Raw genomic sequence first — 27,806 nt, forward strand, 5'->3', positions numbered from 1 at the left:
GCTTAAAATGCTCAGCCGAAAACCTAAAACGCTCAGCCAAAAACTATAACGCTCAAAAACGGTTTTCATGAATAAAAGTAAAATTTTGATCGATTAACGATCCAAAATTGTTTATTTTGGTGAACTAATTAATAATTTGATATATATATATATATATATATATATATTGACGATTTCGAGATTTGCGATGTGATTCATGGATTGATTTCATGAAATGTAAGTATTCTTGTATTCTTGTATTCGTGTACATTACTCAACTATTGTATTGAATCTTTTCTCTACTTATTAGTGCTTTCATATTGCATATAATCCATAACTAGCAGATCATGATTATCGTATTGTTAATCAATTAAATGTTTATTTGTTATTTGCTTACTTGCTTATTTGTTTAATTATAGCATTCAGAGAGGTCTGACATATTTTATTCTATTATTGATACCGTCTTAGTAGCCATAGACCGTGTTTGTCATTCATGGCCAAACGGCACCAACTATTTGCTTGCATTCAATTGTGTATGCTCATGATACTGGTTTGCTTATTTGTTTTTTGTATATTATATCATCTATCAAAATCGGGATTACTTACTCAACATTTGTTGTTGATAAACCTATTTTTATGCATATTGCAGGAGGTTTATTTTGGATGGTTAAATAACTTAGTTTATTTGACTTTTATGTTATTATAAGGATATTTGATTTAGTTGGTCATTTTTAAATCTTTTGAATATCGTGTACTTGATTTGAATTTAATAAAGTAATTAGCTCATTTTCATTAATATTGTTATGTTAGTGTCTTGTGAGTTGTGAGCAATCAGTTAGCGTTCTGGCGTTTCTGCCTTAGGTTGGGTGTGGCAATTCAGCAATTTGTGACCGTCCAACGATTCACTCCACCGCCTTAGGTCCGCCTATTGTTGTTCACAGGTTTATTCAGTTTTTTTATAAGAACTAAAATTGGAATTGGAGCAAATTGATCAATCAATATTTGAAATCGATCCAATTAATCATCAATTTGAAGCTTTAATCAAATAATATTGACTTTGAGTGGTGGATATTTACGTTTGAAAATATCATATTTTAAGCCTGAACGTTTTATGGTTTAAGCCTAACCGGTTTAGGCTTTAACGCTTGAATGTTTTAGGCTTTGGATTTTGGCTTGAACGTTTTTTGTGTTTTTAACCTTGAACGTTTTTCGCATACGTAATGTATATTAAGCGATTATTGTACGTTAACTTATATATATATATATATATATGTGTGTGTGTGTGTGTAGGGATGAGATCTAGAGAGAACTCATCTTAAAAAGAGAACTAAAGAACTAATAAAGAATTATTTTTAACTTTTAATTTTTTTATTTCTTTTTGTTTCCTCCTTCTAACAAGTTGATATAGTCCCTAAAAAAACTGTCGATGTAGTGCATATATGCAATAATAATGTATTTTATATGTACAATAATGTTTTATTGCATATAATACAACATAATTGCATTATACAATTCACAATATTGAATATAGCAAATACAACACTATTTATTGAATGCAATGCACACTAATGCATATATGTAATGCAATTCTAATACTAATGCACATATGCTCTATATCAATATTTTTTTTATATTTGTATATAATATAAACTATTGCAAATATACAATACAAACAACCATAAATTGCTATTCAACACTATTTCACATATCAAAATACACAATATTGCACATATGCATTGTAAAAAAGTCGACGTGTTGCATATATGCATTACGAGTTTTTTTTTTATTTTTATATATTTTTTGTGGTGAAGAAAAAATAACAACATATAAGAAGGATAAAAGAAAAAAAATTAAAAATATTTTTTTTAATTAAGTTAAAAGTAAATTTTTGTTACCTTATTCTCTTTTAATAAGAAGTTCTCTCTTGATCATTTCCTTATATATATATATATATATATTGATTTTTTTAATTTATTATAATTCTTTTAATTAAATAGGTAAATTGACCAATTTGCCCTAGTGTGCGAAACACACGACTTGACTTACCGAGAAAAATTAATTAGGTTATGACCAAAGGAAAAATGGTGTTGGATTTGTAAGCAAATCAATTTTGAAGATTAAGAACGAGTGAAACTGAGTGTAAACATAAAGAACAGTTTTTATAATTTTGAACCGCTAAACCGCTAAATGTACAATAAACACCCACACAATTATACAAGTCTATTGAATAAAAAATCAAGAGATAGTAAAGAGTTGGTACAACATAAAGTTTCTACAAATATACATCAGACTGTATCCAAACAATCAACAACAGCAACCCATGTTCATATCAGAAGCTCTTCATCTGATTCTGAACATTAGATCTGTTTCATTATTAATCAATAGATCTTCTTTCTTATAAACCAATCAATCAAAACTTTGATAACACAATCTCTCTCATGAATTCTTCAGGTGCTGCAACAAACACAGAAACCACACCTCAGAAAAAAAAATTAAAGATTGTTTTTGGTCATGGTTTATATGTGATTACCTTTGCCACCAGTGAAAAGATTAAACTGCCCGACCGCCTGCCGGAGGAACATCTCGACCCCACTAACAATAATGGCACCAGCCACTTCGGCATCGGCTAAAAGTGTTGTTTTTCTAGGCGTGTAAACAGCATCAAAGACAACAGAGTAATCTCTCAAGGTTTCCTAAAATAATTATAATAAGAAAACATGTATTAACTAGAATATTATAATAATAAAAAAAAACATGTATTGTCACTTATTAGATTATTAACTAGTAGATTAAATTTTGTTAAGGACAGTTAATGTTTGAATAACTAACCTCGGAAACAGGGATTCGGTTTTTATTCGGGTGCATCCCGATGGGTGTTGCATTGGCGAGGACCGCGCCTTTTTCGGGTTGGAATGTCGTCAACTGTTCAAATGGCAAAGCTTGACCCGACACTGCTTGAGCTAGTGATTTTGCTCTATCTTTAAAAACAAAAAATTAGCTTTCATTATTCACTTGGCACATAAACTTAAAACATAGAGACAGTAAAGTTGATACACTTTGGCTTTTCGAAGTCAAACATACCATAGTCAATATCAAAAACTAAAACTCGGGCTCCCCTACTTTTGGCGCCAAATGACAAAGCCCTCCCTGCACCACCGGCACCAACCAAGACAAACTGTTTCCCGGTTAAAGGAGAAGGAAAAGATGCTTCTCCATTCACCAGACCTCGAGCTGCAGTTAAAGGGTACTTTGGTCATTTTCTAAAGTTTAACAGAAAAGTTAAGCCCCGTTCACTTTAGGGACCGTCCATGTTACAAACCTGCAAACTATTGGACTAAAGGCGTAATTTTTCAAACTTGAGTACCAAAACAAAAATCCATGCATACCCACACGGACCATCAGTAATTATTATTATTATTATTATTATTATTATTATTATTATTATTATTATTATTATTATTATTATTATTATTATTATTATTATTATTATTCTGGGGGTATGTATTTCTGTCACGACACGAACCTAAAATAAAATTTGAGGGTATGGGTCAGTTTTTGGTTGAACCCATTGGTTGACCTGACAAATTTGCTAGTTGACCCATATATAACCCATTTGATATTATATGTATATTTTTGAAGTGTTCTTTTATGTTATAACTAAACTAATTCGATATTATGCAGCATTAAAAAGATAAAAGATTAAAAGTGCAACAAGTTTTTATAGTTTAAATGTAATTATATTATTTTTCAAATGTTCTTTTTATATGCTTTCCTAATACCTTTAAGTGCATCTTCAATTGCAGTTATAGAAGCTTCACAATCTGTATTATATCCAATCAGTTTCCCATCACTTAGCCTTTTTACAATAGTGTTAACCGCGCCTATAGCCTGAAAAACAAACCAACATTGCATAGGTTATTAAAAAAAATATAAGTTTAGCAAATCAAAAATAAAATTAAATAGTTGAAATGTTAGGGGGTGTTTGGGATTGCTTCTTAAAAATGTTTTTTGCTTTTTGAAGAGGCAAAATGTCCAAAATGCCCCTCCAAAAGCACCTTGCTTTTAGGTGTTTTTGGAGGGGCATTTTGGACATTTTGCCCTTATAAAAAGCAAAAAACATTTTTAAGAAGCAATCTCAAACATGCACTTAATATCAACCTTAGCTAGAGGATGCACTTCGTCACAAAATTCCATCACCGCTTCCTTGTATGGTATCCCAACACTGCAAGTAATGATCAAGAGTCAAATCTTGCGGTCAACATGTTACGTCAGCGTGTATAAGTATACACATACATACCTGTAACCAGCAAAGTCAGGACTTTCATAAATATTAAAGAACTTTTTGAGATCATCCACAAACATTGGAACATAAACACCATTATAGCCCACATGTCTGAAAGTAGGATTATGCAAAATCGGGCCTTTACTATGGCTAACGGGCTTTGAAATCAACCCAAAAACTTTTGTATCTGCATCAATATGCTCTACTCCGTATGCTTCTCTAAGGCTGGCAAGAGTTGGTAGACCAGCCACTTGATTCCCTTCAAGTGACCCATACACTAACACGCCCCCAAATTTCGGACCGAGTAATTGACTAATTAGCCCACGTTCACCCGTTGAGTATGCAATTAAAGGTACCTGCATAGATACAAATATTTAAAGGGCAGACCTTCTTAAAGTATTTTATAAAAGAATAATAACTTGTACCTGGCAATGTGAAAGCAAATGAAAGATTCTTGATAGTTCTGTGATATCGGTTGCGGTTGTGACAAGTTTAATGATATGTGCACCGGTTGATTGCATTCGTGTTACAAGATGGCTTAAATTCTCCTTAGAAGACGTGATTTTATCAACATAACAAGAAACTATTATCTTGCAGTTGTTTTGCTGACTCAGCTTGTGTTTTTCCATTATTTCAAAAGCTACCTGAGTATTATATAAATGTGCAAATATTATGATAAGTTGATATCTATGTATTGTTTAGTTTGCATACAGTCGAATAATTGTTAATTAATATTATTACCGGAAGCTCCAAGTCAGTATATTCTGCTCCTAATTCTTTAGCAAGTGTAAGTGCTTCTTGCCTTGTCTTTTCATCACCATCATATAATCCACCATCCCTTTTTGGTCTAAATAAAGATTAAAAACTTATTAAAATGTCTAAGTGGATATTAATGTTATAACCAATATAAGAAACTATGGGAAAAATGTTATTTTGGGTGCCATTTTTCTACTTACGCAGCGTTATATTATCTATACTCTCTAACAAAAGGCTACAACTTTTACCACTTATCACTCTTTACATTAAACCTCACCCTTTTTAACAAATTTATAATAGTAAATTAATAGTTACCATTGTTAAAATTTATGCTTCAAAATTTATTAATTTAATATTTACTTCATACTTTTTGCTTTCAGACATTTGATATTTATAATTTACTTTAAAACTGTTTTAAAGACTATTGTACAACGACAGTATTAATAGTGTTTTACAGGTTTATTGTTTCTTGTATACTGATTATATATTAAATATTGTATTTTCAAGAATATCTTTCTTTTAACTAGAAGATTTAACAATTTTATTTTGGGCTCAAAATTGATGGAGTTCTTAAAACTGATAATGGTGACGTGGAATTTTAATGTTCTAAGGTCCTACAAATTATCACATCTTTGTGGTTAATAAATGATATGTCTAGGGACCAAAACCCCTCAAAAAGATGAAGAGTTTCTTAAAATTTAAATAAAAAAATAAATTTCAAAGTGAGCAAAATTAGGGCGTTAGGTTGGTGGGTTGAATATGTCGGCTCCAAAGAATAAAGCTAAAGCTTTTCATGCGGTTTGTCTAGTTACAATGTGGTGTCTTTGGAAGAAACGAAATGATCTAGTCCACAATGGGGCCTCGGTTCACTTTCAAAGTCTTTTCGAAGAGATTAAATCTTTAAGTTACCTTTGGATCAAGATTAGATCCAAAAAAAGAGGGTTAACTTGGAGGATTGGTGTAGGTTTCGGTTATAAATTCGTTGTTAGTGTTGTATGGTTTTGCTTTTGGTGGAGAGGCTTAGTTTGTATTTTCACTCTTTACCTTCGTTTTGGTGGTTGTATTTGGCGGTTCTAGCTTCTTGCTAGTTTTAATAAAAAAATTTGTTGATCGTTAAAAAAAAAGTTGGTGGGTTGAATTTTTTCAACTCAAACCTGAACCGTATTTTAATTCGTGTAAGATAAATCAAACCTAACTAGCGCACCCTTAAAATCGTTAATCCAAACACGATTTGTTTAACCCATTAATTAAAATGTGTCATATGAGTTGGTTGTTTATTATCAAGTTATAGACGTGTTAATTAGGATGAGGGTTGTGAAAAGAGTAAAGTGTCATTTTCGTCTTTATGGTTTGGCAAATAATACAAATTTAGTCCAAAAAGTCTATTTTTTGCATATGGACCCTCCACGTTTCTCATTCTTGCCAATTACATCTAAATTACTAGCTCAGTTAAATTTAATCGTTAAGTCAGGGGTATACATGTCTTTTCACTCTTTCCTTAGTATAATACTTATTTAAAAATATTTCGGTTTTCGTCCCGGTGGTTTGTCCAAATCTGCGATTTTAGTCCAATAGTTTCAAGTTTGCAATTTTCGTCTTTGTCAAATTTGCGATTTTCGTTCTTATAATTTCATTTCACTCGCAATTAAACCCCGAATATATAACCTCGTTAAGTCTGTTCGTTAACACATCTGCGTGCCCCTCACGTGACGACCAATTTTGTCATTTTTTTCCCAAAATAAATCTCGGTCCTAATTTGCAAGCCTCCTCACGTGAGGGGCTAGGATGTATTTGGGAAAAAAGTAAAAAAAGGACAAAATTGCCCCTCACGTGAAGGGCACACTGATGATTTTAACGACTAGACTTTACGAGATTAGTGAATTCGGGTTGAATTGCAAGTGAAATAAAATCATAGAAACGAAAATTGCATATTTGAAACTACTGGACTAAAATCGCATATTTGGACAAACCATAGGGACGAAAACCACAGCTCACTGAAATAAACATTATAATAAAGAAAGAGTGGAAAGACATGTCTACCCCTGACTTAACGATTAAATTTAATGGGGTTAGTGATTTGGATGTAATTGACAAGAATTGGAAAACGTGGAGGGTCCATATGCAAAAAATATAATTTTTTGAACTAAATTCGCATTATTTGCCAAATCACAATGACGAAAATGACACTTTACTCGTTGTGAAAATAATGGGTTAAAGGGATCAAAAATGGGTCAAATGGTTTGATTAAAGAGGCCGGCTAGTTGAGTTCCTTAACTAAACGAATCAAATAGGTAAACCCATGTACAAACCATTTAATTAAGATATATTGGTTTTTTATTAATCCAAACTATTATCTTTTGGTACGATGTCGGTCATAACTAACGAATTAGCTGCTGATGGTCTCATCTTTTAAATTTTAATGTATTTGTTCCCAACAGTTTGCGACTAACAGAATCCTTACGTCGTTACCTTTTTTTGAACGGCGAATTTCAATTTGGAGTAAAGTTCGCACACCCCACTCGAGCCAAGACTATGTTGTCTTAACCGGGCCCACGCTTGGCGTTCGAGTTTGGCATCGTTCCCCGAGAAAATTTCAGGCCACCTGCCACTAGACAAATGTTGTACCTATCACAGAAGGGGAGTCCCTCTGCTGCAAATACACCCTAATAGAAAACTCGGACGACCTCTGGACTCGAACTCTTGACCTCAAAGAGGCCAGAGTCTTATCCATCATTGGGCTGGCCATCGGGGGAGACACAATGGTTTACGTCGTTACCTTCAGGTCACCGAAAAATGCTTTTGGTCGGAAAAGTCACATTTTTTGCCAGACAACTCAACCAAAACACCGCTACCACCACCAGCTGACTCACCAGTCACCACCAACCAACCACCACTTGAGCACCACAAGCAGACTTCGACGATGGTTCTAGGGTTCCGACAACCTCAATAATTAGGGCTTTTATTATAAAAAGGTTCTTAAAGGTCCAATCCAAGGTCACAAAGATGTCTGGGACGAAAATATTTGAGTTTTTGGGAAAAAAATGTGACTTTTCCGGCAAAAAATGTTTTATAGGCGACTTGCAACTAACCGGGTTAAGATTATGTTAGTAGCGGACCGTTGGAAACAAATACTTTAAAAGATGGAACCGTCAGGAACCAATTCATTATTTAGGACTGACAACGACCAAAAAATAGTAGTTAGAATTAATAAAAATCAATAAACCTTTAATTAAAAAGGTCAACAAAAACATGACATGTTTTTAAATGGTTAAAATATATCAACTTAATTTCATGTTACGTTCGTATCATATCAGAAATTGTCAACTAAGCGACATTAATATTTAGGTCATTATTATATTCTTTTAGGCTTTTTCTGTTAATAAATAATACAAAAAAAAATCATTACAAGTTAGGAAGTATTTGTGTGAGTTTATAAAACTGGTTGAAAAACAAAATACACTTGACAAAACTATTTCAAAAATTTCAAATTAAAGCTTTTAATAATTGTTTTTGCTTTTCAAAAACAAATAAGCAAAAACAACCACTTTAATAGCTCACACAAACTCTTATATGGGAATATGAGATAATCTTTGTACGAAATAAAGGGCCACAATAAATAAATAAATAAATAACATCAGGAAAAAACATGTGTTAGAACCGGTTGGGGGTGCCAATCAACATTTTGCAAGCTGGCATAGAAAATCAAAGTGCATATGCAGATTCTGACTAGTTGGCTTTTGATCTTTGTTTTTTTGTTCTCATTTTGTTTTTATATAATTGCAAATTGCAAATTGCAAATTGCAAATTGTAGTAGTTGGAAAAAATACAGACACATGAACGTGACAAGCAGCATAAAAATCGTTCATGTGTTTCTAAAGTCAAGATTGTCACCCATTAACTATATGTATTGTTTTTGGATACGTAAATGAATTGAGTGTCGCTTTATGCAAGCCAATTTTTAAATAAAAAAACTGTAAAAAAATACATAAATACGTGTAGGTATTTCTCTAAGTATGATATACAAATCTGTTATGTAACTAACCAACTATATTAACGCTTATCTACATAAATACGGTTCTTTATTTAAAATTTATTCTAATACGCTTGTTTATTTAAAAATGGATAATTATGTAGATAATTAGTGAAAATAATAAGCTTTTTTTAAGTTGAAAGTTTGCATAGACAGGAATGCAACAGCAAATTGCAAAGAATTTTAAAAAAAGTTTGGTAGGAAAATGACATCTTCGGTTTCGATTATTTTTTTTTATGAGTAATAGATTACAAGAAAATGACAAGCTTTATTAAAAAACTCGGTAAATTAAATTTCTAAAATTTATAGTGTGGGTTTAGTTTGCGTTAAACCCATAAACATTTTAGATAAACAATTTTTGTGTCAACGCCACATATTCACGAGTGTACATGTTTATCTCATTTACTTAATCTTTTTTTATTTGATAAAATGTGTTTGGTACGATAACTTAAACTATCTTGTCATTTATTATATATCTTGCTATATATATCATGTTATGTTACATTTTAATATTCCCGGTTTACATGTTTATCTCATTTACTTAACCTTTTTTTTGTTTAATAAATTGTGTTTTGTACGGTAACTTAAAATATCTTGCTATATATTATGTTACATTTTAAGTTGACAGAGTATAAATATATAATTGCTTTAAAAAGTTAAAAGCAATATCTGCATTTGTAATTTTGAAATATTAATACATATATAACAAGAAAAAGAAAATAAAGTATTTTATTCAGGTTCAGCAAGTTGTGTTTATGTAAAGTCATGAGAACTCGTGTGTTATGTTCGATTTCATGTTTTACTCATAATAATCTAAACCACTCCATATACAAAAGCTACTAAATTTAATAGACGGATTATGAAGGCTCGTAGACCACTTTCGAGTTCATGTCAGGCTCAATCCACAAGCATGACCGGTTTAAAAAGTTCTTGTTGATTGTAAACTAATGCCACTTGACATGAATAATATAATCTTTTAAAATCCATTGTACTCACCATTAGCTAACCAGAAAACCTATAATTATAAAATAATCATGTATATATAATAAAAACAATGAGACACGGTCCATGAACGGTAACGTAAAAGAGGGAAAGATGACGCAAACACACGGGTTGTACGCCGGGCAATTCTAATTGTACGTACCGGTAGACGACCACAATCGGCAACGGTTTGTTACAAACAATGGTTGGAAGATCTCGTGCCGGTTCGAAAGCCGTCAAGCAATCTAACCTGACCTCCACAAGGTCTGCACCTTCATTCTTGGCTCGAACCATATCTTGGACCATGTGTTCAACGGAATGAGTCATCAATGGTACACATACCATTGTTGTTTTTTTCAACAACCCCACACTACCCATTTTCCTAACTATCCAAGAACCAACAAAATCTTTTTATAAAATCAAAAATGTTGGTTCTGGTTAATGAGGAGGGAGGATTTGGATTGGGAATTTATATTGGGAAAAAAGTTGGTAAGAGATAGGGGGGTTGGTGAGTCTGACGTGGAAATGATGTGGCAGGTATTAGCTGTTGGGGAAGATTAATTTATTAATTACATTGAATTGAATTGAATTGAACAAGTCAAATATGTGCAAGTGGAAGTGAAGAACCCTACAATGAAGGTGCAAAATGATTAAGAAAATGGTGATTTATGAACAAGATAGGAGGAAAGTGGGCATGGAAATTTGAAAATGGAAGGAAGGAGTTGGTGGCCACTATTTATTTAGGATTAGGATTGGGATTAAGAGTTTGCGGGTTATTCTTTTCGTCACCAACAATGTATGATGTGGCTTTAAGATTCACCATGAGTTCCTGTAACATGGTTACTACTATTTCATTTCAAGTCTTTACGCCACTTGGAACATGATTTGAGGTACCTGTTTGATAAATGGTTTCATTGAAACACGAACATTATTTTAATAAGTGAGTTAATATGTTGTCTCGTTCAACGCTTTTGGAAAAAGTTTACATTCATATTCTAAACTAGTTTGAGGCCCGTATACTATACGGGTGGTTCTTGAAAATACAATATTTAATAAATAATCAGTATACAAGAAACAATAAACCCGTTAAACACTATTAACACAGTCGTTGTATAATAGTCTTTAAAAAAATTTTAAAGTAAATATTTAATTATAAATATCAAATGTTTGAAAAAAAAAGTAAATATTAAATTAACAAATTTTGAAGCAAAAATTTTAAGAAAATGGTAACTATTATTTTATTAATACAAATTTGTTAAAAATGATAAGGTTTAATGTAGGAGTGACAAGTGACAAAACTTGTAAGCTTTTATTAGAGGATATAGATATAGATATGAAAGATGATGAATTTGAGATTATATATTTAATTAATGGGAAAATTCCCAAAATGATCCAAAACAAGAGAGAGAGAAAAAAAAAATCCTAAATGGGTCAAAGTTCCCAAACTAACCCATCAAATACGTACTGAGGAGACGCTTTGGTAAAATAAACGACGAGATTTTAAAACCAATCAAAAGGTGACATGTGTAAAGGATCTGACCCATTAGACGGGATTTTTAAAAATCTCGTCTGTTCCGACCATATTTTTTAGTTAAATCATTTTTTTTTAAAAAACAGTCCATCCAGACGGTTTTTTTATGTTTGTTGTCTAGTCCGTTCAAATTATTATTAATCCTAACTTCTTCATCTTCATCTTCTTCTTCTTCTTCATCTTTATCATCTTCATCTTCGTCTTCATTTCTTCATCTTCATCATCTTCATTTCTTCATCTTCATTTATAAGATGAAGGAAAAACGTACCAATAACTTTTGCTAAACCAAGCCCCAAACCGATGGTAGAATAAGCAAATGACATGATAGCAGCAACAAGGGATAACCATGCCATGTTATGAAAATTTGGTATAGACATGAGAATTTGCACAAGTCCAAACAATAGCATATAGATGCTGTCTGGATGTGTACAAGTAGCATCATGCCCTTGTTCGTGGTAACAATTTGATTTTAATATAGCCCTGCATCAATATGATGAAAATTAATTTAATTCATCATATCAAATTTCCAATACTTGTGAAAAAATTCACCTCATACTGGTAGCAGTTGCAATAGTGTAAGCAATGTCATTCCCATATAAACTGTCGTTTAATAAAGATGAAGATGACAAAGATGAAGATGAAGATGAAGAAGTTAGGATTAATAATTTGAATGGACTAGACAACAAACATAAAAAACCGTCTGGATAAACTGTTTTTTAAAAAGTGATTTAACTAAAAATATGGTCGGAACAGACGAGATTTTTAAAAATCCCGTCTAATGGGTCAGATCATTTACACATGTCACCTTTTGATTGGTTTTAAAATCTCATCGTTTATTTTACCAAAGCGTCTCCTCAGTACATATTTGATGAGTTGTTTCGGGAATCTTGACATAATTAAGATTTTTTTTTCTCTCTCATGTTTTGGATCATTTTGGGAATTTTCCCTTAATTAATACTCTAACCTTTAAATTTTAAAGTGAAACTAGTATTTAGGGACATGTATCTTGCGGTAGTAACGTTATACCGAAAAAAAAAAAAGCTAGACAAAACTTTTAACAATGTGCATGCGTTGTGACTTGCGGCGTGTCAACTCATAAAGTTTAAACCAAAACGTAGAACATTATCGTTAAAAAGAATAGGTAAGTCCAAACGCTAAAAAAACATTATTGAAGCATGTTGGAATGAATAATAATAGTAATTAAATAAAATTAAAAGTAAACCATAAGGGTAATTATGTACTCTTACTAATAGTATAACGGTGGTGGGACTGTGGCCTGTGGGAGTTCCCATTCTGCGCCAATTCATCTTTCAACCCCTTTAAGCTCGCATCAGTCCACACGTCATTCCTTACAATGCATATTTCAATCGTGGAAAACCCGTTTTACATATTTACAAAAAGTTCACGGCCTTCTTTATCTCTAAAGATAGGATGTCCTAACCATCCAACCGCTATTCCATCCCCGTTATCCATTGAACCCGCCCTAAATAATCCCCCTTTTGCCGGATTATTTCCGATGTAATCATAAAAGGCTAATTTTTCAGGAATTTTAGCCCAAGCTTCTGATAAACTTTGATTTTCGGCTAATCCAGCACTGACTCTTCTATATATTTCTTGTTGGAAGTATCCCTGATCCCATTGATAACGAGTAGGCCCAAATAATTCGATGGGAGTAGTCGCTGAACCATACCACATAGTTCCGGCAACAACAAAAGCTGCAAAAAAGACAGCAGCGATACTACTGGAACGTTTTACATATTTATTTATTTTTGAACTATATTAGCTAAACCCTTCTCAAATAAAAATAATAAAACTTAAAATAAAAATAGCAAAAAAATAATAACAAAATACAACACTTGATAAAAAAACATAAATCAAATTTAAAAACTAAATTAAAATTTAATTTTTGAATTAAAATGTAATAATATATATTTATAAGATTTTGTATTTATATTAAAAATCAATATAAGCGATTAAGATTTAAAACATCTTAACAATTAATTTGGGCCACTAAAAATCAATTTGGGCGATAACTAAAATTTGTATATATTTTGATTTGAGGCCCGTATACAACACGAGCAGTTTTTGAAAATATAATATTTAATAAATAATCAGTATACAAATAACAATAAACCCGTAAACACTATTAATAAAATCATTGTCAATAGTTTTTAAAACAGTTTTAAAGTAAAGCATAATTATAAATACCAAATGTTTAAAAAAAGAATATAAAGTAAATATTAAATTAACAAATTTGAAGCATGTATTTTAAGAATTATAATTATTATTTTACTATTATAAATTTGTTAAAAAAATGTGAGGATTAATATAGGAGTGACAAGTGATAAAACTTGTAGCATTTTATTAGAGAGTATAGATTTCCTAACTCATATATCTTCTTCGTCTTCAAGATGCAGACATCACCACTACGCCACCACCAAATCAAGCCATCATCATAGCGCCACAACTAAATTAAACCTTTGATGATCTTCATTCCGCTAATAATTTACATTTAAATAGACATTTAAATGGAGCAGGACAATCGAGATGGCTACTTCGAGCATGGTGTGTTTTTGTCGTGCCGATGAAGGCGGGGTGGTGTTCCCCTCGGGGCAGAAACCATTCAGTGGCTACCCCGAGGCACTCTAACCACTCTAAGAGAAGAAAATTAAAAAACATAGAGTGAACCGTGGTTTTTGTACTTGTGGTTTGTCCAAATCCGCTGTTTTAGTCCAATAGTTTTAAATTTACGATTTTCGTCCATGTGGTTTAATTTTACTTCCAATTAAATCCGAATTCAATAATATCGTGAAGGCTGGTTATTAAATCCATCAGTGTGCCCTTCATGTGAGGAATAGTTTTGCCCCACCCCCCCCCCCCAAATACACCCCAGCCCCTAACATGATAGGGCTTGCGGATTAGAACTATGGTTTATTTGGGTAAAAAAGGACAAAACTACACCTCATGTGAGGGGCACGTTGATGGGTTTAACGATTAGACTTAACGGGGTTAATAAATTCGAGTTTAATTGCAACTGAAATGAAATCGCATGAACGAAAATCGTAAATTTGAAACTATTGGACTAAAACCGTAGATTTAAACAAACCCATAGAAACAAAAACCCCAGTATATTCAAATACATAATATGCAATAAAAACTTGTGAATTGAGCTTGTGGTATGTACCATCCAAATAAGGGTATCCGACTAACCAACAAAAAGAACATGAGGTTCAACCAAACTTAGAAAAAAAATGAATAGTGAAGAAATTATATTTAATAAGAGTGTTGTTAAATGTAGACAGAATTACAGAAATTGTCCTTTATGTTTACAACAGATTTCACTCATGGTCCTTTATCTTTAAAATTAACATGTTTTATCCTTTACGTTTACAAATCTCACAGTGTTTGTCCTTTGTCCCTAACTCAGTTAGTTTTTCTCGTTAAATTAGGTCATGTGCATTGCACCTGAGGGTAAATTGGTAACTTTGCTCATATACTTAAAAGACTTAATAAATTAATTGTTTTCCCATTTGCAGACTTTCAGCCCCTACCATTTTTAATGACGACAACCACCACCGGAAAGCACCATGAACGCCTCCATACTCACAGCAATTCTTGTCACCACCATCCACCCAAACAACGTTGTCAGAAAAAGTGCAGCTTTGGCACTCAACGAAGTAACGAGATCTGAATTGCGTTACCGATAACAAGATCTGAAACTCATCCGTCTCCGGAAACACGAAGGGGGTAAGTAAAGATAGTGGTCGTACCGGCGATAGGGTAGGGTGGAGACGAAAGGGTTTGTACAAGTGGTGGCTGCGATGGTGTGGCAAATCCGGAGAAGACTGGAACAGATCTGGGTTCAACAACGTTAAGGAGATCTTCTAAATTATCTTGGCAGATCTAGTGTGGCGGTGTTATTATCAAAGAGGGCAGATCTGGTGGCGGCGGGTGGTGTCGGAGGTTTGCTCAAGGGTTAAAAAATGGTTAAGAATCAGTTTTTCCGGCGGGGAGGTGGCAATAAGCTCGTTTCTCCGGTGGTTGTGGTGGTCATTTCACGCCGGTGGTGGTGTTATCATGTCGGTGCTGGTGGGTTCCGTTTGTTGCAGTGGTGTTGGGTGGGGGTGATCAGTGATGGTGATGGGGAGAGGGAGATATTTATGTTTTGTTTATTTATCAACACTTTTTTAATTAAATAGGTAAATTGACCAATTTGCCCTCATGTGCTTTGCACATGACTTGACTTAACGAGAAAAAGTAACCGAGTTGGTGTTAAAGGACAAACGTTGTAGGATTTTGAAACGTAAAGGACAAAACATGTCAATTTAGAACATAAAGGACAATGAGTGAAATTTAGTGCAAACATAAAGGATGATCTCTGTAATTCTGTCTTAAATGTATCATCAAGTTTATATTAGTTTTTACTAAATATTCCCATTTCCTCAAGTTACATTTGTATGATTCAAACTTTTTTGTTGTTTTTTTTGTCATTTTGTTATCTTTTATTCATTATTATTTTTAAAACAATTTTTTTTCTATTTTTATTTAAAATTTTTTTTATTTATATTTTTATGTATATTAAAAAGCATTTCCTTAAAAAAAACAAAAAAGGTTTTTTCCTTATTTAAAAACCGACGTTTTTCTTGTTTTAAAAAGAATGCTTTTTTATACTACTTTTAATCTTTTTGGAGAGTTTCATTTTTTTTTTAAAAAAAAGCAAGAGATAATTTACATTCTTTTATAAAAATCATATTGTTTTTCTTTTTAAATATAAAGGTTAAATAACATACAACTTGATAAACAAATTTGGCTTTTTTCTCAGGTAACATTAATCTTATGCACCTGAACCTAACAATAAAAAAACAAATTGTTTTAAATACATTTTATAAAAGAAATAATAATAAACTAGCTAGAGAAAGTATAAACAACTTTTAAATACATGTAAAAAGTAAACACATTTTAGTAATATCTTAAAGAAACAAAACAATAAAACCAATAATAAAATATATCAAAGGACTATAAAATAAAATAAAAAAGTTAATAGTTTTTTATTTGATATTTTGAGAGAAGTATAAAAACCTAAAACCATTCAATCTCTAATGTGTTGTAATGCACACTTACTTTCCGTACCTTTTTATCACGTTCTAAGTGCTTAATTATATAATAATTGATGATTTTAACTTGTTTTAACATGATCTTACAAAGCTTAATACTTGGTGTAGGTTATGAGTTTTACAAGAGAAAAGATTCGGGTTTTTGAAGACATTGGGGGCCTTTATGATCAATTTTGAAGACTAAAACTAAAGGCCCGACCCAAGCCCACAAGATTAAAGCCTTACATGAGAATAACATCAAGGGAGACTTGGTACAGCAGCTAGGGTTGATCTTTATCAATAATCTCAGCCTAATCTTAAGTATAACTCTTATAAACTTTTTGTTCTAGTTCAAGGTTCATACTTGTTGATTTTGATCTTTAAACTTGATTTCTTTTGCAATTGAATTGAAGATTGGATTGTGTATGATCTTGATAGATTGTTGAATGATTAATATGATGTTTATGATGATTAACATGGTGTTTATTAAGAGTTATAGCTGCAGTTCAAAAATCATGTTAGGCTAAACTCATTAGTTCTACCTAGGTTTGATGAATATTGTTAGGTTTTAGTAAGTAATATGGATTATTTGATCATCTTGACTTGATTTGTTAATGAAAGTTTGGTTTAATATTGAATTAGGTTGTGTTTAGTGGTTGTGATTTATTTAATTATACTCATAAACCCCTTGCTTTGATTAATTGAATTAGTTTTGATTGATTGTTGCTTGTTTGACTCTTTACTTTGTGTTTAGAGATTGTTTGCGGGAAGTACAACCGTAGGGTTTTAGTGGGTGTGTTAATTGATTAAATTCAGCGGGTAGGCACCTTCTTAGAGACTGAGAGGTGATAGAAAGTAAGCTCATCTCATAGCTTTTACTTGTTAGGATTAGGATCGCGCGAGAGCGGGTTCGGTTCCTGTTGGGTTTGGGTTTGTGAGCGATTAGTTGATCTAGTTTAAGTTAAACCAAATTGTTCCTCTATCCTTGGTTGCGTAGTATTCGTTTCCATTAGGGTCGTGTGTCGGTGAGGCCGAGAGGTGAGTCAACATTAGAACACTTCAGCAGTTCGTTTCCCGGTTTGTTCTTAAATTCAACTAAGTGTAAGTTAGGGTTTGTTAGTGAGACCGAGAGGTGATCTAGCTTTCTTGAGCGAACCTTAGTTGTGTCATCCTTAGATACCGGTGTCGTGAGGTTATTCATTCCATTAACTTATTAGACCTTCAATAGGATTCTTATCTAGGTAGATGTTTTCTCCTATTGCAGTTAAGTCTCATAGTTTCGTTAAGTTTTGTTAAGTTAAGTCCTTTAATTTAGTTAAAGTAAGTTAGGTTAAGTAGTTTATCAATTAAAAATCAATTTAAAAATATTATTCTTAGGAAGGTCTTGTCTAGGGTTAGTGATCATATCCGTTTTCAAGTGTCCTCGTGTTCGATACTCGGACTTCCTTAGTTCTATAGTACTTACGATCGGTACGCTTGCCGGTCGTGTGTAGTTTTGTTAGGAAAATTCGTTTTATAAATTTAATGCTTAGTTGTGAGTTTTGTAGAAAGAAACACCCTTTAAACACACATCAAGTTTTTGGCGCCTTTTCCGGGGACACGGTTAGAGGCCTATTGAGAACGACTCGAGTTAGGACTTACCTTGTTTGCTACTTGTTTTGTTTTTCTTTTTCTTTGTTTAAATAGTTTAGCTAATTTTAGTTTCTTTTGTTTATCTTAATAGTTGTATGCGACGTACTCGGTCTCTAGGACCGGCTGAATCTGAGGGATTTTCCGAACCAGAAAGAGAGTTGCGAGAGAGACGTCATACCAGACCGTCTTCCAGTTCTTCTACATCCGTTGGTAATACATCCTCTTCTCCTACTTTTTCTAAATCCGTCATTAGGGATAGGATTAAGGGCGACGCAGTTCCACCACCGAGGAGGACAGTTGCAGACTGGGCCTGCCCGGTCGATGCGGGCGCGAGATCCAGCATTGCTCCTCCAGCCATCGCAGTTTTGACGAATTGGCAGATTCCGTCGAACATTTTGAATACCATCTCTCATTCTGATAAATTTCACGGTTTGCCCAACGAAAACCCGCATTCTCATCTCACTAGCATTGCACTTATTTGCGACACTTTTCATCTTGCCGGCGTATCCGAAGACGCCATCAAACTCCGCGTTTTTACGTTTTCACTCGTTGATCATGCGAGTCTGTGGCTTGAGTCCCTCCCACAGGGATCCATTGCTACTTGGGCCGCCATGCAGACCCAGTTTCTTGAGAAATACGATCCTCCGGCTAAGGCCGCTCGTTTGCGTAACCAGATTCATTCTTTTCAGATGGAGGACACCGATAGCTTCTACGAGGCGTGGGAGAGATTCAAAAATCTACTTGCTTTATGTCCGAACCATGGCCTGCAAGACTGGGAAGTAGTTGAAAAGTTCAATAACAAAGTGACATACGCGACTCAGAGTATGCTCGACACGGCTGCGGGAGGCAACTTATTGATGACGAAGGATACCGATGAATGCATTGCTTTGTTTAACGGGTTAGCCATGAGTGGATACCAGCGACCACCAGCTAAGAGCACCAAGACCGTCGACTCCCTATCACGCGGCATACATTCGGTCGACACGAGCACCGCACTTGCGGCACAGGTTGAGGTGTTGGCAAAGATCGTGAAGAACTTGCAGGTGAAGAGTAAGTTGTGTGAGATCTGTAGTGGGGAGCATGACACTGTTCAGTGCCCCCTAGGTTTCCAGGAGGAGGCAGTTGACTTTGTTAGTAATTCGAACTAAAATCAAAACTCTTTCAATTCTTATTATTCGGGGTGGAGAGGCAATCAAAATGCTAACTGGAGGAACGGAAATCAGTCCGGCTTCCAGCAGCGTCAGTGTCTATTCCAGGATTCCAGTGAGGGAGCGAGTAGTGGGGAGAATAATCCCACATTAGAGGAGATGATGACACAACAGACACAGATGCTGTCGCAGCTTATGACTCGGGAGGACTCCCGTCACAAAGAGACTCAAGAGAAATTTCGGGAGCACGAGTCCTTTATGAGAAATCAGGGAGCGTCAATTCAAAATCTTGAGCGGCAGATGGGAGAGATAGCAAGTCGTCTGAACGAGAGGTCGCCAGGAACACTTCCAAGTAATACCGAACAAAATCCGAAGGCGTTGGCGAAGGTTGTGACGACGAGAAGCGGTGCAGGGGCACGTAGCGAGCCCGTGAGTCAGGAGGCGACGAGAGGAGTCATTGAGGAGCATACAATAGATGTAGAGGAGCAGGTAGACAAGGAGATTCAGTTGGAGTCTCCACCGGCCAAGGTGCATTGAGGAGCAGCCCAGGAAGTACAGCACAGGCCGAAAACCAGCATTTACCCAACACACCAGTGAGAGTCTACAAACCTAGACTTCCATATCCAAGGAGACTCTGCAGAGATAGAGACGAGGAGCAGACATCCAAATTTCTTGATCTTTTGAAGCAGCTTCATCTTAACATTCCATTCCTTGAGTCACTCAAGCAAATGCCCAAATATGCAAAGTTCCTTAAGGATATTCTTTCGAATAAAGAGAAGTTAGCTGAAGTCTCTTCCATCCCATTGAGTGCTAGTCGCTCTGCAGTCTTGCAGAGAAAGTTACCAGAAAAGATGTCCGATCCTAGGAGTTTCACGATTCCCTGCATCTTGAGTGATGTTATGGTAGTTTATGCACTGGCAGATCTTGGTGCCAGTATTAACCTCATACCGTATTCCTTGTATCGCAATTTGGGTCTAGGCGAACCACGTCCTACCCGGATGAGTATCTAGCTTGCTGATCGTTCTGTGAAATACCTTCGAGGGGTGGTCGAGAAAATGCTTGTTCGTGTCGACAAGTTCATCTTCCCGGTGGACTTTGTCATCTTGGACATGAACGATGATGATAGTGTCCCACTTATCTTGGGCCGACCATTCCTTGCCACTGCACAGAAGATCGACGTCTGCGAGGATAAGTTGATTTTAAGAGTTCGGGATGAGAACGTCACCTTTGACGTTCGACAGTCACTAAAACACCCCAAGTCTGCTGATGACTCCTTATACTTCATCGATACCATCATGGAACATGTTGGGGAGTTTTTTAGCGAAATCTGTGGAGGATCTGCCTCCGACACCCAGATTCTCGATAGGGAGATTCCAGAGATTGAGATGGTTGCCATGATCAATCAGTCCCTAGATGACGACACCGAGTCGCATATCCCTGAATCTGGCGTGTCTGCTGATATCGTACGAGACGATCCTATGGACCGACCTTCCGTCGAGAGTCCTCCTTCTTCCTTAGAGCTTAAGGATTTGCCTGTCCATCTTGAGTGTGCGTTTTTAGATGAAGAGAGGAAGCTGCCGGTTATTATTGCATCTACTTTGACGGAGGTCGAGAAGGAGAAGTTGTTGAGGGTGCTACGAGAGCACAAAGAGGCTATTGCATGGAAGATTATCGAAATTAAGAGTATCAACCCTTCATTTGCACTCATAAAATCTTCATGGAGGATAATTTCAAAACTGTCGTTCAGCCGCAAAGGCGGCTTAATCCGAAAATGCAAGTGGTTATGAAGAAGGAGATCATTAAACTTCTTGATGCGGGGATCATTTTCCCCATTTCTGATAGTGCTTGGGAAAGTCCAGTTCAAGTGGTTCCTAAAAAGGGTTGCATTACTGTCGTCATCAATGAGAAGAACGAACACATTCCCACTAGGACTGTGACTGGATGGAGAGTCTGCATCGACTATCGCAGACTGAATGATGCCACCAGGAAAGACCATTTTCCTTTACCCTTCATTGATAAGATGTTGGAGCGTTTGGCAGGTCAGCAGTACTACTGCTTATTAGATGGTTTCTCCGGATACTTCCAGGTTCCCATAGCTCCCGATGACCAGGAGAAAACCACATTTACTTGCCCTTACGGAACGTTTACCTATAAACGTATGCTGTTCGGACTGTGTAACGCTCCGGCCACATTCCAGAGGTGTATGGTGGCCATTTTCCATGATATGATTGAGGACTCCATTGAGGTGTTCATGGATGATTTTTCCGTATTTGGGAGTTTCTTCGATCATTGTTTGTCTAATCTTGAGAGGATGATATCCCGCTGCGTTGACACCAACCTAGTTCTTAACTAGGAGAAGTGTTATTTCATGGTTCGCGAGGGCATTGTTCTGGGGCATCGGATTTCGAGTGCGGGGATAGAGGTTGACCGAGCGAAGGTCGAGGCCATTTCTAATCTTCCCCTGACAACTTATGTGTGATCCGTTCGGAGTTTTCTAGGTCATGCCGGATTTTACCGCCGGTTCATCAAAGATTTTTCTAAAATCGCAAGACCCATGACCAAACTTCTAGAGAAGGATGCTCCATTCATCTTTTCTGAGCAGTGCATCAAGGCGTTTGATCTTTTAAATGTCAAACGCGTTAACACCCCGATCATGGTTGCTTCCGACTGGTCATCACCATTCAAATTGATGTGTGACGCGAGCGACTTTGCAGTCGGAGCGGTTCTAGGACAGCGGAAGGATAAACACTTCCATCCGATTTACTATGCTAGCCGAACTTTAAATGGTGCATAGAAGAGCTATACCACCACCGAGAAAGAGCTTTTAGCTGTGGTGTGTGCATTCGATAAATTTAGGTCTTATCTAGTTTTTTCCAAGACGATTGTGTACACAGACCATGCTACTATTCGATATCTCTTTAGCAAGCAAGATGCTAAACCTCGTCTTATCCGATGGATCCCGTTGCTTCAAGAGTTTGATATTGAGATCCGTGATAAAAAGGGGGCTGAGAATGTGGCGGCCGATCATCTTTCACGTCTAGAGGGAGCTGAGTTAGGATATTCTGGGGTCAGGATCGACGATCATTTTCCGACTGAGAGTCTAATGTTTGTTGCGGCCCAGGAGGAGGGTTTTCCATGGTTTGCTGACTTCGCGAACTATCTTGCTGACGGGTACCTCCCGAAGATGCCTTACCAGCAAAAGAAAAAATTCTTTGCTGACATTAAGTTTTACCTATGGGAAGACCCGTATCTTTTCCGCATCGGTGCTGATCAGCTGATTAGGAGGTGTGTAAATGTCAAGGAGGGATGGCGGATTCTGAGCCATTATCATGTGGGACCGACAGGAGGTCACCACGGTGTGAGTTTGACGGCGAAAAAAGTATTTGATTCTGGTTTTTACTGGCCTTCTATCTTTAAGAACGCGCATGCGATTTTTAGGAGTTGTGATCGTTGCCAGCGTGTCGGCAACATTTCATCGCGAAACGAAATGCCCCAAAATGCTATTCAAGTTTGTGAGGTTTTCGATGTGTGGGGCATTGATTTCATGGGACCGTTTCCATCTTCGCGTGGGAACAAGTACATACTCGTGGCCTTCGATTACGTGTCAAAGTGGGTTTAGGCCAAGGATTTACCCACGAATGATGCCCGAGTGGTAGTGCGTTTTCTTAAAAGTCTATTTGCTCGTTTTGGTGTCCCGAAAGTCTTGATCAGTGATCAATGTACTCACTTCTGCAATTCGCAGATGGATAAGGCGTTGCAGCGCTATGGGGTCACCCATCGGCTTGTAACCGCCTACCAACCACAGACTAGTGGGCAGGTGGAAGTGAGTAATCGGGGGAATCAAGCGTATTCTTGAGAAAACAGTTGGTTCAAATCGTCGGGATTGGTCCGACAAATTGGATGACGCTTTGTGGGCATTCTGTACAGCCTACAAGACTCTGACTGGTTCCACACCATTTTGGATGATTTATGGGAAGGCCTGTCATCTTCCTGTTGAGTTGGAACAACGTGCTTCATGGGCCCTTCAGAGGGTTAATCTTGATTTATCCTCCGTAGAGGGCACTCGTTTCCATCAGCTGCATGAGTTAGAGGAGCTCTGGGATCACGCGTATGCGCAGTCATTTAGGTATAAGGAGCGGACGAAGGAACTGCATGATAGAAAGTTAAAGGGCAATAAGCAGTTCAAGTGTGGGGATAAGGTCTTACTGTATAACTCCCAGTTGAGGTTATTCCCGGGAAAGTTGAAATACCGATGGTCGGGACCGTTCACGGTCACTGAGGTATTCCCGTATGGCACTATTGAGATACAAGATCAGAGCGGGAAGTTTAAGGTGAACGGTCATAGGTTGAAGCACTACATAGGCGATCCAGTTGCAGATCAGCAGTTGCAGATCAGATAGTCGAGGTGTTCTACCTTGACTCATTCACCGAGGCGTAGACGTGTTGGATGCATCACTCGGGAAACAGCTCGAGTTGTATAGTGTGTATTATGATTTTCTTTATTATCTGTTTTATTTTTGTTATTTATAAAAAAAATTTAAAAATAAAAAAATTAAAAAAATAAAAAAAAAATCAAAATAATCAAAATCACAAAATATGTCCATTTCTTATGTTTTTTGCTTTCTGCTTTGTACGCCGCTAGCACACCATCAGAAAGCAGAAACTTTGAGATGGTAAGAATTAAATTCACTCAAACTAGCACACCATCACATGTCCATCTTTTTACGAGGTTAGAAATAGTTATATATTTTAGGGTGATATAAATAAAAAGAAAAAAAAAACCAAAAAAAAAATATGTGTTGAAAGTTATGTGTACTCTGAAAAGTTGTTCTGAAAAGCAAATGAATGTGAGAAAGTTATGTATTGTAAAATGCAAAAGAAACATTATTTAAGGTTAGTAAAAGAGGCCAAATATGCACATACTAGACGCGACTTAGAGTTTACGTGTTACCAAGGGGATAGTGACTCTGAGGATACACTATTGGGGCTCGAAGGTTCTTAGTCAATAAATATCAAATTAGGAATTTATAGGACAAAGTCCAATAATATTTAGGAATAGCTCGTATGACCTCCACATGACCATTCATCCATCAAAATTACACCGAGTGCATCTAATTGGTACCATCAACGAGTCCTTGGCTTATGGTGATTTGTCGAATCAGTTTGCTTCGACTCTAGTTTTTCTAGAACTCTTTATTTGAGATGGGGTACGTGTAGCCTTGATTTTTGGACTTAGAACGTTTAATTCAATTGGGGGCTTGATTGGTTAGTGGCTGGGTTTAAGTGCACAACAATATCGGCAATCGCGGTCAATATGTCGAGCTGTTTCTTGTGCTTTAATAACGATAAATAATCTGGGAGTTTGTTGTTTTTGACATGGTTATGAACATGTGTAGATTTTTTTTTCAGGGACGAAAAAGTCTTAAGTGTGGGGATGTTTGATGTGTTGAAAAACACACTGTAACGATTCCGGCAAAATCAGGTGTACCCTAACCGGTATATACTATTTATGTGTTATTTAATAATGAATATGTGAATTATGATGCGTTTATACGAGTATGTAAGATTCATAGTACGAATTATACTCGATTATACAGTTAATCGTATTGGAAATACGAATAACCGATTAACGATTATTGAAGCCCGAACGATCGGGGATTTCATTATAGACGAAATATATATTATTTAGTGATGTTGCGAAGTATTAAAGCTTCGGGATAAGTAAATTAAAGCACAGAAAAAGGATTTCGATTTAATGATACGTCGGTACGTTAAACGAAACTTTTAATACCAAACCAAGCAAGAGACGATCGATCAAGCCGAAAAAGATGCACAATTATTAATACTATGATGTTTTAAGTTAATAAATGTCATGGCTTAAGTTTTAAATCGGTTTTATATAAATTTCATTTTTAAGCCGAAAAACGACCGTTTTAGCCTCGTTTTAAGCCGAATTAAACGTTTAACCGAAAAACGAACTGAACCAGATTATCCAAAACATTATCCAGATTACGAGAATCTGAACATGTGGCTACAAATGAAGTTGTGGGCCCCACCCCACCCATCCTTTAGGTCCGATCGGACCTCCCCTCACCAAACAACATTTCATTTTCTTTTTTTCACAACATATTCAACCATATTCATATTCTCTCAAGATCAAGAACAAAAAAACCGAGTTTTTTAGCAAGAAAAACTGAGGTAAAAATTGTGTTATGTACGTGTTTATGTTCGTTTCTTGAGTTCTCTTTCAAGAAAATGAGGTTTCCAAGTGAAAAAGGGTGAAACCCGAGATGGAACCGATTCTTGCATGATCAAGTGATGTATACGGGTTATACAAGGGATCTTGGTCCAAGAAAGGAGTTAAACGAACCAAAAACGAATTTTTACGGTTAAATCTTTGTTTTTAAAGCATAACCGAAACCATGAAAGAAATGGCTTGATGGTGGGTGTAACTTGCTTGGTGTGGTGTTATTGTGCTTGTAGGTGTTGTATCTAGTTGCTAGCAAGGGCTAGAAAGCGAGATTCTTGCGGTTTGAAGCTAGAAACTCAAGGTAGTTCGGTTTTGTGTGATGTTTGTATATTTGGACAGATTGTGTTTCGTGTAGAGTTAGGTCATGAAATTTACAGGGATGATCTACACATGAAAATATGAGATCTGTGAATTTTTGGTAATTTTTGGATAAAGGATGAATATTTGGTGAATTTAATGCTCGGTTTTGGCCAAAAATGGTGAAAAATAGTTAAATGTCATGAAAAATTCTGGAAAATTGTAGATAAGCTTTTTATAACATTTATAAGTCACACAAAAAATTTTAGGTCATTTGGAGAAGTCTAAGTAGGCTTTTCGGTTAAACGAGTTCTAGGGTTTTCTAGCTCGGTTTTAGTGAAAATGGCATTTAAAAAGGGATTTTGGTTCTGGAAAAATTATAGGGGACCATGGAGATGGCAGGGGTCATCCAGGAAAAATTTGGTATTTTTCTAAGATCGTTTGGTATTTACGACATATTTAGTGTTTAAATGGTGTTTAAAAATAGATAAATAAATGTAAAATATAAAAATTAATTCTGGAAATATTTTTATAAAATTCCCCACTGTCAAAAAGTGAGTTGTGCAAAATTTCAAGATCCGAGACTAAACGGATAATTAATTGTGCTAAAACAAACTTTTAAAGCTTAAAACGCGTAAATCGGTAGAGTTCGCATAAGCGAGCTGACTGGTGTATAAAAACCCTAAAAATGAACTATTTTCATATAATTGAGTTAAACAAGTAAAAATGAATCATCCGAAAATAATTCGGATGATTTGAGTGTTTTTAACCTATTTAACTGTTTCCGGTACGATAACTACGGAAACTGGTCCCGCGGCCAATCGGGACATCTAAACCGAGCCCTAATTTCACAACTTAGTTAAATTATCAATTAACAACTATTTTTGGGTCGTGAGTGACCAAACTCATTTTGAAACATAAAAATGGATAACCGTGCTAGGCACGCAAAACGGAAAAAATGACTAATAGTAAATCTGACTAGTGAACTCTATACGATATCACAATCTGAGTCCGGTGAAAGTGTTTCTGGGTTAACATTGCCCCCAGAACGGGTACAGTACTGGGTTAACTGTGTCCCCAGATGTACCGGTTAACACGGTTAAAGTTATGTTAATAGTGATTGTATAGTAACGAACTTAGGGATCGTATTACAGATTTGGACTAGTAGCTGGAGTGTTGTATTACTAATTTGCCTACGATAAGGTGAGTTTCACGAGCCCCTTTTTCTGAATTGTTTTTAAATATTTTCCCGGGGCAGAAAGCATGTTATTATTTAAATGTTTAAGTACGTACTGAACGCATGGATTTGCGTGTATTTATAAATATTTGATTGTACGGGAATCATACGGAATGGGTACAGGACTGGGTTAACAGTGTCCCCAGATGTCTTTGGAAGTGTTTCCGGGTTAACATTGCCCCCGGAGTGAGTACAGTACTGGGTTAACAGTGTCCCCAGGGGTCCCTAGAAGTGTTTCCGGGTTAACATTGCCCCCGGAGTGAGTACAGTACTGGGTTAACAGTGTCCCCAGGGGTCCCTAGAAGTGTTTCCGGGTTAACATTGCCCCCGGAGTGAGTACAGTACTGGGTTAACAGTGTCCCCAGATAATATTATATTATGATATGGATTTATCATGGTTTACTCAAATTGTGAACCTCACCAACTATTCGTAGTTGACCCGATTTCTCACATGCTTTTCAGGTACAATTAAGATGAAGTGATTGCTTACGTGCTAAGTGCTTGATGTGTGTAAGATTTGCGTGCAGGGTGTTAGGAAACATTATAACAAATAGAATTGTGTATCGTATTGTATGATGTGTGTATCACCT

At 35.7% G+C, this 27,806-nt stretch overlaps 1 protein-coding gene across 1 annotated transcript; it reads right to left on the reverse strand.

Moving 5' to 3' along the window:
• Positions 1 to 2,141: 2,141 nt before the first annotated feature.
• LOC143614187 (bifunctional 3-dehydroquinate dehydratase/shikimate dehydrogenase, chloroplastic-like) lies at positions 2,142 to 10,880 on the reverse strand. Its single transcript, XM_077087694.1, has 10 exons — positions 10,192 to 10,880; positions 5,003 to 5,108; positions 4,687 to 4,905; positions 4,277 to 4,617; positions 4,138 to 4,201; positions 3,759 to 3,867; positions 3,061 to 3,210; positions 2,809 to 2,957; positions 2,510 to 2,672; positions 2,142 to 2,433 (listed from the first exon to the last, which is right to left on the reverse strand). Exons 1-10 carry the CDS (start codon positions 10,404 to 10,406, stop codon positions 2,390 to 2,392), a joined length of 1,560 nt encoding a protein of 519 aa, XP_076943809.1. The 5' UTR covers positions 10,407 to 10,880; the 3' UTR covers positions 2,142 to 2,389.
• Positions 10,881 to 27,806: the final 16,926 nt, after the last annotated feature.

The sequence above is a fragment of the Bidens hawaiensis genome, unplaced genomic scaffold (genome assembly GCF_021521415.1).
Source record: "Bidens hawaiensis isolate Kalapana, Puna unplaced genomic scaffold, B.hawaiensis_p1.1 tig00039144_1, whole genome shotgun sequence".
In the NCBI taxonomy this organism is placed as follows: Eukaryota; Viridiplantae; Streptophyta; class Magnoliopsida; order Asterales; family Asteraceae; genus Bidens; species Bidens hawaiensis.

Excerpts from the sequence above, each read along its gene's own strand:
- LOC143614187 (XM_077087694.1), bottom strand. The coding sequence starts at position 10,406 with ATGGGTAGTGTGGGGTTGTTGAAAAAAACAACAATGGTATGTGTACCA. Across the intron at positions 3,211-3,758 it reads AATTGAAGATGCACTTAAAG|CTCGAGGTCTGGTGAATGGA; the intron begins GTATTAGGAAAG and ends CTTTAACTGCAG. Across the intron at positions 2,434-2,509 it reads TCTTTTCACTGGTGGCAAAG|CACCTGAAGAATTCATGAGA; the intron begins GTAATCACATAT and ends TGTTTGTTGCAG.